The 16,324-nt window shown below is 45.4% G+C and overlaps 1 protein-coding gene across 1 annotated transcript in view; it reads right to left on the bottom strand.

Annotated features, from left to right (window-relative positions):
* Positions 1-216: 216 nt before the first annotated feature.
* Positions 217-16,324, bottom strand: part of BDH1 (3-hydroxybutyrate dehydrogenase 1) — a 17,357-nt gene continuing 1,249 nt past the window's right edge. The window contains exons 2-7 of the mRNA XM_056358384.1: positions 16,156-16,287; positions 12,431-12,503; positions 10,639-10,749; positions 5,172-5,313; positions 3,456-3,608; positions 217-2,062 (exon numbers count right to left, since the gene is read on the bottom strand). Coding sequence (XP_056214359.1) covers positions 1,593-2,062; positions 3,456-3,608; positions 5,172-5,313; positions 10,639-10,749; positions 12,431-12,503; positions 16,156-16,238 — 1,032 coding nt within the window. The 5' untranslated portion in view covers positions 16,239-16,287 and the 3' untranslated portion in view covers positions 217-1,592. The remainder of the gene's footprint in view (positions 2,063-3,455; positions 3,609-5,171; positions 5,314-10,638; positions 10,750-12,430; positions 12,504-16,155; positions 16,288-16,324) is intronic.

Genomic DNA, 16,324 nt, shown 5'->3' with positions numbered 1-16,324 from the left:
CAGAACCCAGTGGTTAGGCATATTTGTCACGAGAGGTACTCCTATAAAGTCCTCCACTATCCAACATGGGCATGTAAGACCCAAGACTGCAAATCAGAGTCTGAATGCATTGTGTATAAAATAGGCATGAACCTCACCAAATTAAAAAACTCACCACTAAAGAATAGGAGCTTTTCACGCTAAATATGTAAAAAATAAAGAAAGGGAGCCTCTGAATTTTGTTACCATTCACGTATACATTTATTAAGCCAAAGGAGTTTGATCACGTCACGGTATGTTACTAGAGCACATGAGATCCCTTCTTTTTAACTTCACTAACAATGGTTATTTTAATTACTTTTTATTTTTGCCTTTCAAGCTTAAAAAAAGTAACTCCTTCTGCATTCCCCACGAAAGGCTCTTTTTTTTTTTTTTTCCTTTTCTTTTCTTACAGTACAAAACAAATGTTTCTCAGACATGTAAACAACCATCACGGAAATTAAACTGCTCTTGAAGTTAACTTTATTGTTATGGACATTGTTAGATTTGTGTCGTTAGATGCATTTCAGCTCAGTGAATCCTTCAATGAAAGTTACTATTGTTATCATCACCTGCACCACAATTCTGCCTAGAGACCCTGGTCAGGGTTAAGGCCCCTCTGTGCAAGATGCCGTACAAATACTTCAGTGTAACGGAGGTCCCTGGTAAAAATAACATTCACTGATGTGACTATAACCCTCTTTGCTTCCCTCTACTCAGCAGTGATCCTCACAAATTATAGGAGCTGGAGTGAAACTCTTCTCCAAACTAAGTCTGGAGTTGATGTGCAATTACTGTGGAAGAGAAATGTTACTACAGGCCAATCCTGACGCCTGCAGTCCTGTGCGTAAAGCTGCTCACACTCATGGGAATGCTCATATGAATAAGAAATTCCTGTGGGAAAGGTCTGCAGGATTGAGTCCCTGGATCATTGAACTCCTTTGCAAGAAAGCATGCAAAAAAAGCAGACTGGTTCCTTTTCTCTAAGGTTTCATCAGCATAGTTCAAAGAGACAAAGGGACAGGGTCAGTTGCTCAGTTTCAGCATCTCGAGCATTTTGAGTTCTGATCCCCAAATCAAAATAGTTTCTGCTCTGGCTTGGGCTACTGTAACCAGGCCTAGAAAAGCCTGTTGGACGCTCTGTCACGAGGAGGCAGCAGTTTGCTGCTACAGCATGGAGGGACTCTTATGGTGTGAAGGCTGCATCCTAGGCAGGAATTGTGAAGACTGTGCTCAGCCATCAGCAGAAATTATTCTGAAAACATTTCAGAGCAATTGTAGTTTAAATAATTATTATAACTGGTATTTGAGGTGAAAAAACCAAAAAAGGATTACATGAAATAAATAGCAAAGAATCAACGTTCCTGCACAAACATAACGTATTCCTGCCCATGAAGCACCCCCTGCAGATTACTGCCCTTTAGGTTATGTCAGATGTTTAAATGAACCCTTTAGAGCTAAAATACAGTACTATGAATTGAGGTTAGAAAAATTTAAAAAGGACTAATGGGAAGTGTGTACGATGCTCTCTTTAAAACAAATTTCCCACCTGGGTAGCCTGGGAGTGTGAGGCCTCAATAAACATAGAGCCGATCTGAAATGGCAGCGGGCATGTGCGTCATGATCTGCATGCGCAGCCACCAGTAGTAATCCATGGGGTGGTAGCGGGTGTAGGGGGTCGTGGAGGTGAGCGCATGGGTGACACTTTCGATGACCGGCGAGGTATCTGTCGAGCCGCTGTTGCAGTACGTCTCCATCTTGCTGACCTGCTCATCAAAGTACTTCCTGCCATAGTCTTTGCGCACTATCTCAGGGAGCTCATCCCACATTTTGTCAGCTATGGCTTTGATTCGCTCGGGGCTGTACAAGTTGGTGGCAGCTATGAAGTTGCCAGGCTCCACGATGCTGACCATCACGCCCTGGGGCTGCATTTCATACCGCAGGCAGTCAGAGAAGGCTTCCACGCCAAACTTGGTGATGCAGTACGGTGACCGGGCAGGACTGCCCATCCGACCCATCATGCTGCTGATGTTCACCACACGACCTAGGCACAGGCCAGGCAAAGCACAGCTCAGCGGTGGCACCTCATCCAGAGCAGATACCTGACACGCACCACCCAACAGATTCCTGAACATGCAGCCGCCCGCCCACTGCACATCTGGAAGGGCTGCCTGGCAGATCTGCCCGCGGCTCACCTGAGCACCGCTGTCCTATGCAACGGCCTTCAGGTGGGAGAACAAGCCCATTGCTTGTGCTCCCCGGCTCATAATACCTGAAGGAACAGGCACGTGGTGACACACAAAGCTCAGTGCTGCGGGAAACATGGAAGAGGCTGGACAGAGCCTGCATGGTGGGAAACAGGATTGCTCGGCAGCAATCAGGGCTGAGCCCAGACAAGAAGAAGCAGCAGCAAAGAAAGCCTCTAGCACCAAGGCTGAGCTTCTTTATTTGCAAGTCAAAGGCAGAAAATCCAGGAGCCCAATGGTGGCTTTTAGTGTCTGCCTCTTGAAAGGGAACAGATTGCTCCTGTACCACTAAGGGGCAGAGCAGTCTAAGTGCACTGCACGCTTTTCTGTGTGACAGCTGGATTATAGCTCCAGGGACAGAGCTGGGGTCTTTCTGCTCTCCAGAAGCCATACATATTGGCTGGGGAGAATGCTGGTAAGAGAGTGGGGATGCTGCGGCCTAATCACAGGTTGCAGCTCTCTGCACTTTCTATCAGTGCTCACTGCCAAGTTGCATTAGAAAGAGCAACTCTGGCCACAGAAGTGGCTACCCTTACATGGTGGAAGAAATGCTCTCTGGGCCACACACAGCACAGAACAACATTGTTATCTCTGTGGATGCCTCAACAGTAAAAACCACTCTCATTTAGTCAGGTAGTTGGCCCCAGTACAGGAAAGCTTTTGCTCCTTTATGCCAAGACCTGTGCAAGCTCGAGGTCTGCATTCCTTTGCTGTACAAACCCCACCTCCTGTAAGTTACAAACTCCCGAAGTAACACAACACACGGCTGACAACTTCCCTGGAAGAAATAGGTCATAGTGCATGCTGCTGCCCACCCTGCCAGCACTGCCACAGCTGGTTTTTGTATAGAGGGAAAGATTGCTCCTGGCACTGGAATTTGTGGTGAGCTGCAGCTTCTGAACAGGTAAAAGAAGGCATGACAGATTAGATCTTCAGTGGGATGCTGCAGGAGAAGGCAGTACAGATGGGAAAGAGAAATAATAACCGGTTTTCAGGACTGCTGCCTTGCTGTGTAACCCACAGCAGTTAGGAAATCTGTCATTTGTGTGTATGCTGTGGGTCACATCCCGTCTGCAAAGGTATGAAGGTGGCCAATGGTGAGGAGAGAAGCACAACAGACCTTTTGGCCTCTAACAGAACAAGACACAGGGACCTGCTCCAGGGAGTGCCAGTCAAGAGGAGATCACTCACCCTTTGACCTCCGGATGAGCGGGAGAAAAGCCTTGGTGGTTCGCACGGTCCCCCACAGGTTCACTTCAGCTACCTCCATGTAGGTGTCCATGCTGGTGAACTCTACTTCCCCAAATGTGGAGATCCCAGCATTGTTAACCAGCCCCCAGAGCCCTAGAAAACAAAATCAAGCAGAAAGCTTTCCCTCTGTGAGACTAATGAGAGCAGCTTGGAAAAGACCTTGCTAATACATTACTGAACCACACAACCTTTTCATTACAACTTGTAATGATGGAAGCCAGACAGAAGAGAGTCCAGAGTGAACTTCAGTCTCCTGAGCAAATATAACCGCCGTCAGGGTCTGCCTGTACTGCCCAACACTGCAACCACAAAATACCATGAATAAGGCTTCCCAGGATGTTCTGAGCCAGCAGAGAACTTCAGCCTTGTCTAAGCTGTTCTCCTTCCCATTTTCTTTTTGTCCGTTGTAATATTTTAAAAGAAGCGACATATAATCCCTAAATGCAAATAATAAGAATAGGAGAGGCACTGTAAGAAACAAAAGAGTAATTCTTTCAAAGTACAGTCCCTTGTGTCGCCACAAGAACTAGAATGTCTGCAATGCTGACAATCGGGATGTGGGCACGGGTAGACATGGCTGGGCATTCATGCCACGGCCTCTCCCTTTTATTCTGCTGCCACCAAGATGGCAACAAGCAAAGCTACCAACTCATTTGGAAATGAAAAAGATAAAAAAGGAATTTGGAATTAAATTAATTCACTTTATATAATATTCTAATTGCACAGGAAACAGACTAAAAAACATCTGGGATGGCTTCGCTCTGCTGTTTAGAAAAATTCACTCTTATCTGTTGACTGACTTGTCCAGATCTGCATTCTCAGAAGCAGCCCAGAAAAGGCAACTTCATCCTGGCCTATGCTTGAGAATACAGGGCTAGAAAACTCAATTTATTTAGAAGATCCTTACATAAAAATTATATATAAAGAAAAGTAAAAGAAATAGGTTTACGCAAAATCCAAAATAAAACATTACTGATTGTTCTGCTTTTAAATAACCTTCATGTGCTGAAGTGTGGATGTTCTGAAGGGGAAAAATGTAGCTCACCAAAGGGTGGAAAAGTTTCAAGAGTGCACGAGCAACTGGGATTTTCACAGTACTGGAGCAGAATCTGCTGTCATCACCTCAGCAGCATGAGGTAGGCAGGCCAAGAAAGTCAGTTACAGCAACCCCCTGAACTCTGAAAGTTGTATGGTAATATCTGCAATGGCATTAACGACACGGCTGGCTTCGCGGGAAATCCTCTGGAAAACCTCTCCATTCCTTTGCCTTTTGAAAGCTTGGGGGAGACATTGCCATTGCTAATCCCCGATCCTCAGGGCAGGTTTTACAACATAAAGAGAGTCACTACCAACTTCAGGTCACAGGAATAAAGTGCTAATCCCAGGGCCTTGAACCACCCTGATTTCTGCTCATGTCCCTATAGCAGCTAGCAGAGAAAAAAGCAGTTTTCTTTGTAGATGCCATCTTAAGTGGGAAGCTGCCTTCTGATACTGCACAACATTTAACAGGCCATTTGCTCTGCACTGCTGCTTCTCAAAGCTTTGTGGCCTTCAATCACATGCTCAGCTTTTGAAATATGCCCTGAAAAGGCTCTCAGAGCCCAGCTGAGGGAGCTTCTGCCACCGAAGTCCTTAGAAACTTCTGCATGCACCTACCTTTCTCTGGGTCCTCCAGGCTGTTATTCACGTGCTCCACTGCTCGGTCCACTTCTTTGCTGTCACAGACATTAAGCTGGACAGTTCTCATTCGATCACTGTTCATGTTGTCCAGATCCTTGGAACCACCACCTCCCGTGTCCTGGAGGGAAGGAAAGCACTGGTTTGAATCCAGCCAAAGAACTTGTTTAGAATATCAAATGCATAGCAACCATCAAATCAAGCAAAACAGAGTGCACAGGGCAGTCACAGAATAATCAGGACAGTCCTGCAGTTCTAAGAGGAAGAGGAACAGACAGGGCTGCTCCTGCAGAACACCATTCCTTGAGCATCTCCATCTGACTACGAGACCTGCCGCCGACTCAGCTGGTACAAACTGCTTCAGCCACCAAGAAAGCAGCCAAAGCTGGATCTGCCCCAGCAAGGCAACCCCTGCCCAGTACAAGCTCCTGAGATGAAGCTATGCCCCACTGCCACAGTGGTGGGAATGTGCTGCCATCCTCACTTTGGCTTGCGTATGTGGCACAGCAAATAGCTTGGTGGAGGTACGGTATAGAACAGCCGGTGAGTGGCTGCACATGTATGTTGCACGTGTTTCTCAGTCACACTGCCAGCTCTGGGAGTGACGGTACTAGAGGAGGGACTACCTGCCTACTGCTCTCTCCCTTCAGCTGATCAATACACACAGCTCCCACTGCATGGAAACCTACCTTCTGCCTCCAAGGGACTCCTACAGAGTCCCATCATCAAGTGCCTGTCCACCTTGCCTGCTATCAATTCTGCCCAGCTTCTTTTCCAGCATCTTGCTCTCTTCTCTGCCTCGCCCCATGAGATTCTTCTCTCTCCCATTTTCTATCTCTTCTCCTTTTTTTCCACCTCAGAACAAGATTCCCCCAGTATATACACACCCACTCACATCCCATCCGGTTAACTGCAGCAAACCCCTGAGATACCTTTCACATGGGCCAGATGCTGTGAACAAGGCTGCCATGCCCAGAGCTAGTCCCATCACAGCCAGGGAGCCTGGCTATGGTGCTTCCGTGACACAGACATGGGACATTACCGTGAGTTTGGGATCACCCCTGAAGTGCTGCCATGGTTGTAAGCTACTGGACTGTGCTCGCCACTCCAGGGTACTTTTGTAGAGGACGGTGAGGTCTAGCTCTGAAAAATCACCTTTGGGGAACATTCTCTACTGTAAGAAACTTCCTCTGTCCCCTCAACATCATCCCTCACTGGAAGTCTTTTACCCCCCGTTAACAGGCTAGACACGGACCGTGTCCCACGGGATCATCTGACGGCTGCTCAGCTCTTCTCTCCCCAACACTCAACCCTCCAGGTAGCTCCACTTACTGTGTCAGCATCAGCTGGCAAAAACTGGAGTGCTCTTCACTCCTGGCAGATGAGGCTTTTTTGAACACACACACTTTTTTTCCTCTGACCTGGAACAGGCCAGTTCTTCACAGCAGGGCTGTTTCCTGACTGTTGAATGACATTAGATTGTCCTAAACACCTCAAGCCACAGGTGCTCCCCGTCAGAGACTGCCAGCAGTCAGTTGTCAACAAGATGATGTTCATCTCTGCAGTCTGAACCGAGGCTGCTCATTTGCCCCCCTGAGCAAGAATTCCCTTCAGACACCATGCTTTAGAGACCGCATGAGGGTACCCATACGTCCCCATCTTTGTGCCACTTGTCTTCCAAAAAACCCTCCTCCTGGCTCTTCTCATTCCTGGGCTTATCCACTGCACTTACAGACAGCTCACTAACTTAAGTACCTGATGCCTGCTCTGTCTTCTTTTCCACCCTTCCTTATTCCACCACAGACTGCTAATACCAGTTAGTGCCTGTCCTAAAGAGAAGGCATCTACTGCACTCTCTTCACACGGAAGCATGCTGCATACAAAATGGAGCAGTTAAAAGTCCCATGCATAGCTTAGTGGTGTTTGGTTTTATGGCGATTGAAAATAAAAGTTGTGTGCTAAGTTTCCCGCTCACTCAAAAGCGCTGTGGTGCCACAGGCAGTGTGCATGGCAAAGCACTGAATGCCAACAGGGAATCAGCAAATGCAAGCATGCAAGTCCCTTGAAAACAGCAGGTATAGCTAATGGGAAGAGGAAGAACAATAAAGCCAAGGAGCTTCCTTCCCTGACCCCAGGTCTGCAAGGTGCTAAAAAAAAAATCTCTGGGCCGCAGCAACACACCAGCCTCAGAGGCCCCATAAGCTCTACTGGGACCATCACAGCATCCACTTCTTCCTCCCTTACACGGTTGGCTCAGCAAGTCAACATCCCTCCTGGCCTCCCAGCCACGTGCAGCTAGCTGAGAGCTTGGACAGGGACCCTTGGGGCTGGGATCCTGGCCAAGTGTTGGACTCGAGGCATTCACCCGGACCTGCAGGGTCATTCCCTTGGCTCTTCAGAAAAGGCAGATGGGTGTACTTAAGTCAGGCACCTTAGGATTGTGTCATGCTCTCCTGGCACAGGACGCTGCCTGTCCCACAACCCCCAGGCCCATACACAGCAATGGAAGGACCTTCTCAAGCTACACCCCAGGGTCCACAATCCCCACGGCAAGAGGATAAGAGGACCCAACTACTGCATATTGAAAAAGCACACCACTGCCTCATTTTCCGCTTTCCATGGTTGTCCTCTGGGGCTCATGTGCTTCAGCTTATATCTTTATCAGTGTGCCCCTGAAGTGCTACGTAACACCCTGTGGCTCTGAGCGCTCTTGTTAAGCAATCTGTACAGTATTAGCTTTGCATTGATGCCAAGCAGTCAGCCAAATTTGAGTCCAAAAACTGAAAGAAAATGCATTTCACTTAATTACGTATTTTTGGCTATTTAAATATCCAAAATAATTTTCACCAGTTAGACAGATTTGTTTTGTTCTCTACTACAAAAAAATCAAAATACAATTCATACAATTGAGGCCTACGGTAACTGACCTGCATGCTGGCTTGCTCAGATAACCTCTGCCTTCTCATCCCCCTGCCAACCACAACAGGCCTAAGCACACAAAGCAAAGCAAACAGGGGTTCCACGACACTCCTGACAGCCGTGACAAGCATCACATATGTCTGCTGGTAACGGATACTGATGGAAAAATACCTTCTTCATCTTGTGTCAGCTGGCTCCTCCAGCTATTAACCAGAGAGATAAAAATAAGACAGCTGCAGCGTGATCGTTCACCGGATCCAGTCTACTGCTGTCTTTTGGCAATGAAGCATCAACACAACTCTCACATGAATATATTTGCCAGTGAAAATGTTAGGATGAAACTGTGAAACAGCACACTGTTAGCACAGAACCATCCTTGGGCTCTCCTCAGCTGTGACTCTAAGCACCTCTCAGGTTTCCTTCAGTAAAAATACAATCAGGCGCTCAGGATCTGGCCACTCTAGGAAACTTTTCCTGATGAGGAGTCAGCACTGCACACACTTTTAATCTGCATTAAGGATGTAATGTTCCTAAGAACAGTGTATATCCTGAGGTCACAATGGCTCCCCAAGCTGGAGTATCCTTCCGATGTGCAGGTGTGCTGTGAAAAACAGTCGCATGAAAATAACACCCAAGTTTCATAGTCATTTCGTCTCTGTCAGGGCTAGGTCAAACATACCCAAGCTAAAGATGATACTTCTTATTTCTGCCTCCACTTCTACCTAGCATCTAAAAACACACCAGGCTTTTTCTGCCCCTAAAATCAGTACAGCAATAAGTACACTCTGAGCAGAATTCCGATTATGGTTTTGCTAGTGAAACCTGTGGCACAATGAAAAACCAGCTCAGTCTTCTGGACTTGTTTTAGTTCTACAAAGCAGTTCTACATAAAGTATATGGCCTGAAGACACATCAGCCAACCTGTTAACTAAGGAGCTTTGGCATTTTATGGTGGTTTTGTGATGACAACAGCTGTTACCAGTCTTGCCAGTGTCACACAGATTTGGGAACATGGGATGTGAGTTCAGCTAAAGAACCAGTATTTAATTACACAGTTATATAGCAAAGCTTTCTGCTGATTTTTTGGCAAGAAAATAAATATTGATGAAAGCCTAAAAGTCTTGGCATGTTGCTGCATGTCAGTTTATGCTAAAATTGTCAGAGGCCAAGATTTTGCACTAAGATGCATTCAGTAGAATGAGTACTGAAGACACCAAAATGGAAGGGAGGTTTCAGTGACAGTTAAAGACATGTTTACTGAAAATCAGGTCTTTCTGGCAGCTCAGAGAGAGGAAGTGAAACCCAGAAGTAACTTTGCAGCTCTGAAATTTTTTGTTCCTGTCAACACAGAGACAGGCTATTATTCTAAACAGTGGTTTTTAAGTCTGCAGCATTCTTATATTCTCTAATGTTGATCTTCAGTTACAAAAGCTGAGTAGAAACATCTGCCAAAAAAGTACTCATCTACCCTCTCTTGACACCTTCTGAAAAGCAGCAGTTTGTGTCTTGTTCTGCTGTGAAGCCTGTAGAGGGAGCCCAGGTTAACAAAAAAACCCTTGATCCAAAGGTGAAACCACAACGGACAGAGTTAGCGAAACACAAACTTCTCTCTTGAAAAAAAAAGCAGCAGAAAGAAACTAGTAATTTAAGCAAAACTTCATCATAATGGAAAAATTGATAGCAGAACGAGTATTGATAACATTAAAAAACACCTGGCAAATTCTCTTTAAATAATATATCTATTCAAGATGCATTTATGCATCTTGATGAGTGAGCTAAAAGATAAGGATCAAAATAACTGACCCATCCCAGGATATCCCAAGAAGTTTCTGTTGTTTCTGTTGGGAAATGGCCACGCAGTTAAGAAAACGCAATGCTTCATAAAGAGAGAGAAGCTAAAGCCCTCTCCTATTCTCCGTGGCCAGGCATCTCTGATTGCTGTACAGAACGCCCCTGGAGAGTGCACCAAGACTGCATCACTAAGCTATTTGTGGCCTGATTCTGCTCGTATTCGCACTAGGGGAGCTCTTACCACCTTCACAGCAGTTTCAGAAGACCCTCAATACACACTGAGGCATGGCTATACTCATAAATATAGAAAAATACACTCCTACCACATGCTATAAATATCACTGGTAGCTTGCTGTATGTCACAATTAATCAAAATAAACCTTGCATAAATATGTACAGTCTAAGAGCAGGGCCAGAGGTCCAGACTCAACCTGATCCCAAAACTTGCTTATGAATAAGCACATAAAATTAGATTTGGGTTCCAGTCCATCAGATATGGAACAAACCTCAACATTATGATGCAGATAAGAACCTGCCTAGATACCATTTAGTGCCGGTTCTGGTCTAGACCAGGTTATGTTCTATAAAATTCAAGAACCCGTGTCTTTCCCTTTGGGCTACCAACCGCCTTCCCACTCCTCGGCAGAAAGGTGTGCAAAGTAAAGAAGGAAGACTGGATTTGCTACATGTCTGCACACGTGCCACAGGTGAAGAATAGAGTTTTTGTTTTCCCTACCTTTTGCAGGCAGCCAGCATAAACAACGAAGCCTTTGGCATGCAGGTGCTTGGCCAAGGCAAATCCAAACCCTGAGTCACAACCTGTTATAAGCACAGCTCTGCTGCCAATCTGCAAAACAAAACAGAACAAAATGCACTGAAATAGAGTATTTGAAATCAGTGATTTGCAGTGCACAGAACAAAACCATGTCCTTGGCCGGGAGCAGCCCGTTCCAGGGACGTTCTGTACACTCGTTGCCAGCTACCGCCACCCAGTGCCTCCTGAAGACAAGAAATGAAGGTTTCATACAGACTTCACTCCAGTGAGGCAGGAGCACTGTCCTCCCAGCACAAAGAGAAGTTCAGCACCTCAGGCAACAAGCTCCCAAGGAAAAGTGACCAATCAAACCACCATTATCCAGCAGTTCACATAAATCCTAAAATCTGAAAATACATCAGACAGTTCCCAAGACATTTTTTCCTTTCAGTAGGAACTGTTCCTACGTAAAGGAATGAAGGCAGTGGGTTGATTAGCATTGATAACATGCAGCTGTGGCCTCGCCTCAGAGGCAGTGGGTTGATTGACATGGATGATATGCAGCTGTAGCTCGTTCTGCTAAGTAGTTAAATAGCCCTGAGGACGGGGGGGGGGGAAGAGGGTCTGGTCTCTGGAGGGAGGTGGTCCAGCACAGACAGTAGCATCTGACCAACGGTAAAGCCTTATTGCAGCCTACTGGTTTGTTTGTGTTGCAACACTCCTACACGTTCAAAGCAGGCAGGAGAACATGATGAAGATCGTCTGATTGAAGAAAGGATATGGGACAACCTCACTGACTGCTTGCTCATCTTTCTCTCTAGCACATAAACCCTCCAGTAACGAGTTTTAAAAGCTAAGCAGAATTAAGTGGGCTTAATATTTGAAATTAAGACCAGTTGGTCATCAGTCTTTGTTTTTTGGTTGTCTTATTTTTCCAACTTACAACTTAAATAGAAGTATACCTACTTCCTTCTTCAGACCCCTTCTTCTAACCCAAACGCAGGCAGCAGTTAAGTGACATGTTTAAAAACTGCCTGGTGTATCAAACAGTCCGGCAGCAACAAGTACAGATGCAGCAGGGTGCTGCTGTGGGTGGGATTAGGTAATTACTTACAATTCATTCCAACTTATCTGACAAACTAGAAATTTGGTTTTTCTCCAGCATACACAGGGACTGATCAGGGTCACACTGGAAGCCCAGCAGGAATGCAAGGGCCATATCTAAATTACTCTGAGACGCTGTCCTAGGGTTACAGAGCTAGATATACATGCTCTAGTACTGTCACAGTGCTGAGTACTGTGCCACAAGACAGACAAGAGGGCAAAACATCCATCTTCCCTTTGCCTGGCACCTTTCCTGGCCAGCTAGCACCTTCAAGCAGAGGGCTGTTAAAGAGGACTACTCTCCAGATCAAGAGATGAGGACTTATGGTTTATTTACATCTCTTTACACAACCATACTCCACACAAGAGTGCTTTATTAAGATTTTGTCATGCAAATTCCCTCCACTCTAAGGTGGAAGATTTCATCTGCTGTGTGAGTTCCAAAAATAGAAAAAACCCAGTAGTCTGATTGTTTATTTCCATCCTTAGCAGCATGTACTGTGCTACGTCAATGGAAGCTCTATGCTAGGAAAGAATGTGGAGTATGTTCAAGAGGTCCAGCTCAGAGTCTTTCTGGCAAACTGGAAAGACAAATTTGGTCACCAGGCTTCATGGATTTTAAAACCCCAGCTTAGCAGAACTAGTTCCTGGAAGTCACAATCACACTCACCTGATCAACTTCACTTGCATAAGAGCGGCTGTCATATGGGGACAAGAGAGGGAAGCAAAATCTTTGCACTGGCCTGTTAAAAAAAAAAAAAAAAAAACAACCAGAAAAATCAGGCATGGAATAACTTATCCATATCCTGGTGCTGCAGCACACACATGAAAATTACACATCACTTAATGTAGTGTTGCCTATGTACATGATGTAGATTGTCAATTGAGATGACAGAATCCAGTCTACAGTTCTCCTAAGTCTGAGCCTATGTGTTTCCTACAGTATGAAACATTTGTTTCTCTGAAGACCTTAGTGCTATTGCCAGCTGCAGAAGCTGTCTGGATATTACCAAGAATTCTAAAATAGCTCCTGGTCTGGCACAGAGCTCCCGCCACCCACAAGTGGTGGTATACACTTGTACAGGCAGTATGGTGTTTCTATTTCCAACAGCAACAACACTCTCACTTAAGAGTTGCACATAGCTGGGGTATGGGAAGTTATTCTTTTGTCTGATGAAAGTATTCTGCTGTGGCATTGTCTCTGATATCCAGCCTCAGGTTGAATTTGCTTGGGTCTGTCTCAGTGCTTTTACACACAGCTCCACCTTTCCATCATCTTGGGTGACGCTTCTTACTCTGCAGTGTCTATCCACTAGATACTCATAGATTTTATATCCCCCCTTTGCAACTGTTTGAGACACTGTGTCTTTGAGCAATACGTGCCATGCACATCTGAAGCTCCTTGGCATAGTATGTCTGACTCCCAGGAAGGTAAACCTTGTGGTTTATGTAAACACTTATGTAAGTGCTTACAAAGACAGACCACAGCAAAGCAACAATGCCTTCCAGGGAGCGAGATTCTATTTAGAAAAGCTATGCTACCAGTAGCATCATGCTGTCTTAGGTCTTGTCATCATTCACAAAGACTGGGCCTAGACAACACACCAGTGCGACCTCAGGACCCTAGCCTCTGGCCTCGACAGCCACCTCTCTGGACTATATCAGCTTTTTCATTTTTGCTTTGGGCATTTTTTTTGCATTGCCCTCCCAGAGCCTTCTGGCCTTCCCCTACCCTTTGCCTCCTCTAACAACATCTATCCTTCAGCACAGCTAATCTTCCAGGCTGCTCTTCTAAGTAAATTTGCATAATCATTCACAATTATCTCCTGCTCAGACATCCCAGGCACTCCCAGGGTGACCTGTGCTACACTGAACAGCAATCTGCAGACACTCTGGCCTCTGAGTCTTGGGAAAACAAGGCTAAAAAAAGGGTCTGCTAGGGCAGAGGCTTTCAACCAGATGGGAAAGGAGCAGATTTATATTCAGCTAACAGTATCCACTCACCTTCCTGCAACAGTTTAGCTCTTTTTCTAACTTTGAGTGTCACAAGCCCAATCTGCTCCTGAAATAGCTGCTAATTTAACTGCTGCAAAAGTCAGTCCGCAGGAAAAGTCTGTGTTAACACCACTGACCTGCAATCCTGGCTTGGAACTTTTACCTCAACAATAAGCTTCTTAGTGTGCCGCACAGTGCCCAGAAATGTTCATAACATTTTTTAGCTGCAAGAACTTGGGTTTTATTTTTCAGTGTCATATCTGGTCATGTTATTTCACTGCAGAACAGATTTGCTGCACTCCATTCACAATAACCTCTACAGAATAAGTACTTGACATTCTACCTACCTTGACCTGAAGGCAAGGGCATAAAATAGATGCTGGCTGCTGATCAGCAGGAATGCCATCAGAGGAAACAGCTACGAAGCGTATGCGATGTTAGCCCCTGCCCAGTACACTAATGTACCACAAGCCACTTTTGTCATTCTGCATGACTGAATTCTAGAGACCGCAACTGAGACTTTTTAAATGCACAAATGGTCCTTGAACTGAATCTGTGCTTATAACCATGCATTTGGTTTTGTTCAGTTACACCAAAAAAGGCAGTCCTCAGCTTGAAGAACCAAGTATATAAATGCTACTTCAATGCATTCAGATACTGGTATAGTGACAACACTGTCTTTCAGATGAACAGTTGGATTTCCATTCAAGGTTTAGCAGCTTGTGGGTGCTTCAAAAAATACAACACATTCTTGCGCCGAGTACAAGATGCACAAAGCACAAACACACAAAACAAAAGAAGAAAAAAAAGAATATGTTGAATTTTTTTTTCTTAAGTTAATAAATAAATCATTTGTATACTTAAGGCCACAGCAGATTCCTGCCAGTGCAGCTCTGGTGTTCTCCTGGTTTTGGCAGGGATGGAGTTAATTTTCTTCCTAGTAGCTGGTACAGTGCTGTGGTTTTGGATTTACTGTGAGAATATGTTAATAGCAACAGCTAAAACATCAGTGCATTAAGTAGGGCTTACTTGAAGTCAAGGACTTTTCAGTTTCCCATGCTCTGCCAACAAGGAAGGTGCACAAGAAGCCAGGAGGGAGCACAGCCAGGACAGCTGACCTGAACTAGCCAGAGGGATATTCCATACCATAGAATGTCATGCTCAGCATATAAACCAGGGGGAGTTGGCTGGGAGGGGCTGATCGCTGCTCAGGGACTGGCTGGGCATCAGTCGGTGGTAAGCAAATGTATTGTGCATCACTTGGCTTTCTTGGGTTTTATTTCTCTCTTTGTTGTCTCCCTTTTCATTATGATTATGTTTTATTATTATTATTATTTCCATTATTAAACTGTTCTCATCTCAACCCACGGGGTTAACCTTTTTTCCTTTTTTCCAGCCCTCCTCCTCATCCCATCGGCAGGGCAGGGCAGGAACCAGGTGAGACAGAGGTACTTAGTGTGCATGGTACTTAGTTGCTGGTGTGTGTGGAGTAAACAGGAGATAAAAGGTCTACAGCTGTTTGCATAAGAAATCTTTAACAGCTTGGTTATCTTCAGTCTCTACAACTGCCTGTCATGGGAGCCATCCTTGATGGTGATGGACACCACTATCAACAGCAGTAGAACAACACTGGAGGTGGCAGTTCTCACTTAGCGGGCTCTAAGCCACTTTTAAACAGCTGTTCACGCACCACTGTTCGGGAACCCTGCTCTAAAGCAAAGCCAGTGAAAGCCCTCAACTGGTTCCAAGTTTGGGCTAGTAGGGTTCTCATCATATATCAATATAAAAGGTATTTTTTCAGAGCTAGGAATTTGAATTAGACAGGAAATTTTCTGTTCATGTTCAGCAAAAAAACCTAGCTTCATTACTCAGCCCACCTCCATTTCTCACTAAAACCCTCCCTCTCAACTTTCTCATTTCATGTGATTCATTGCCTCTTTAATGAAGTGATAGAAACATATGACAGTTTCTTGTACTGCAACGAAGTCTACTTGCTGATATTCAGGAATAAATCCTTGCTTGACACTGAATTAATGCTTTACTCAACCCCCTTTTGACTGGAGATAATTGTCCAAGTGTAAAAAAAAAAAAAAAAGTTGCCAACCCCTCCTTGCGCAGAGAGTCCATCTCCTCTGTGCTCAGCTCAATGACTGAGCACTGGCACAGACTGCCCAGGCAGGTTGTGGAGTCGCCATCCCTGGAGCTATTCAAAAGCTGTCTGGACAGAGTCCTGGGCAACCAGCTCTAGGAGGCTCTGCTTGAGCAGGGATGTTAGACCAGACGACCTCCAGAGGTCCCTTCCTACCTCAGCCATCTTGAGATTCTGTGAATAAACTGTCCCACTGAAATCAAATGAGCCCTCAGTGTAAGACCTCACTCCTTCTCCACCAAGTTACTTACCTGAAGCCATTCCGTGGGCCCTTGAAATTCAGGGCTTTCACAGAGAAGTTCAGGAGAGGCCGGGACAGCTTGGTAGCCAACATGCTTTCAATTAACACGCTCTACCAACAGCAAGACTGTTCTCCTTTAACTCTGCAATACAACATAGCACCTCTGTTTTAGTTGCTCA

This window comes from Falco biarmicus, chromosome 13 (genome assembly GCF_023638135.1).
Source record: "Falco biarmicus isolate bFalBia1 chromosome 13, bFalBia1.pri, whole genome shotgun sequence".
Classification (NCBI taxonomy): Eukaryota; Metazoa; Chordata; class Aves; order Falconiformes; family Falconidae; genus Falco; species Falco biarmicus.
This window is presented reverse-complemented; position numbering and strand designations above follow the sequence as displayed.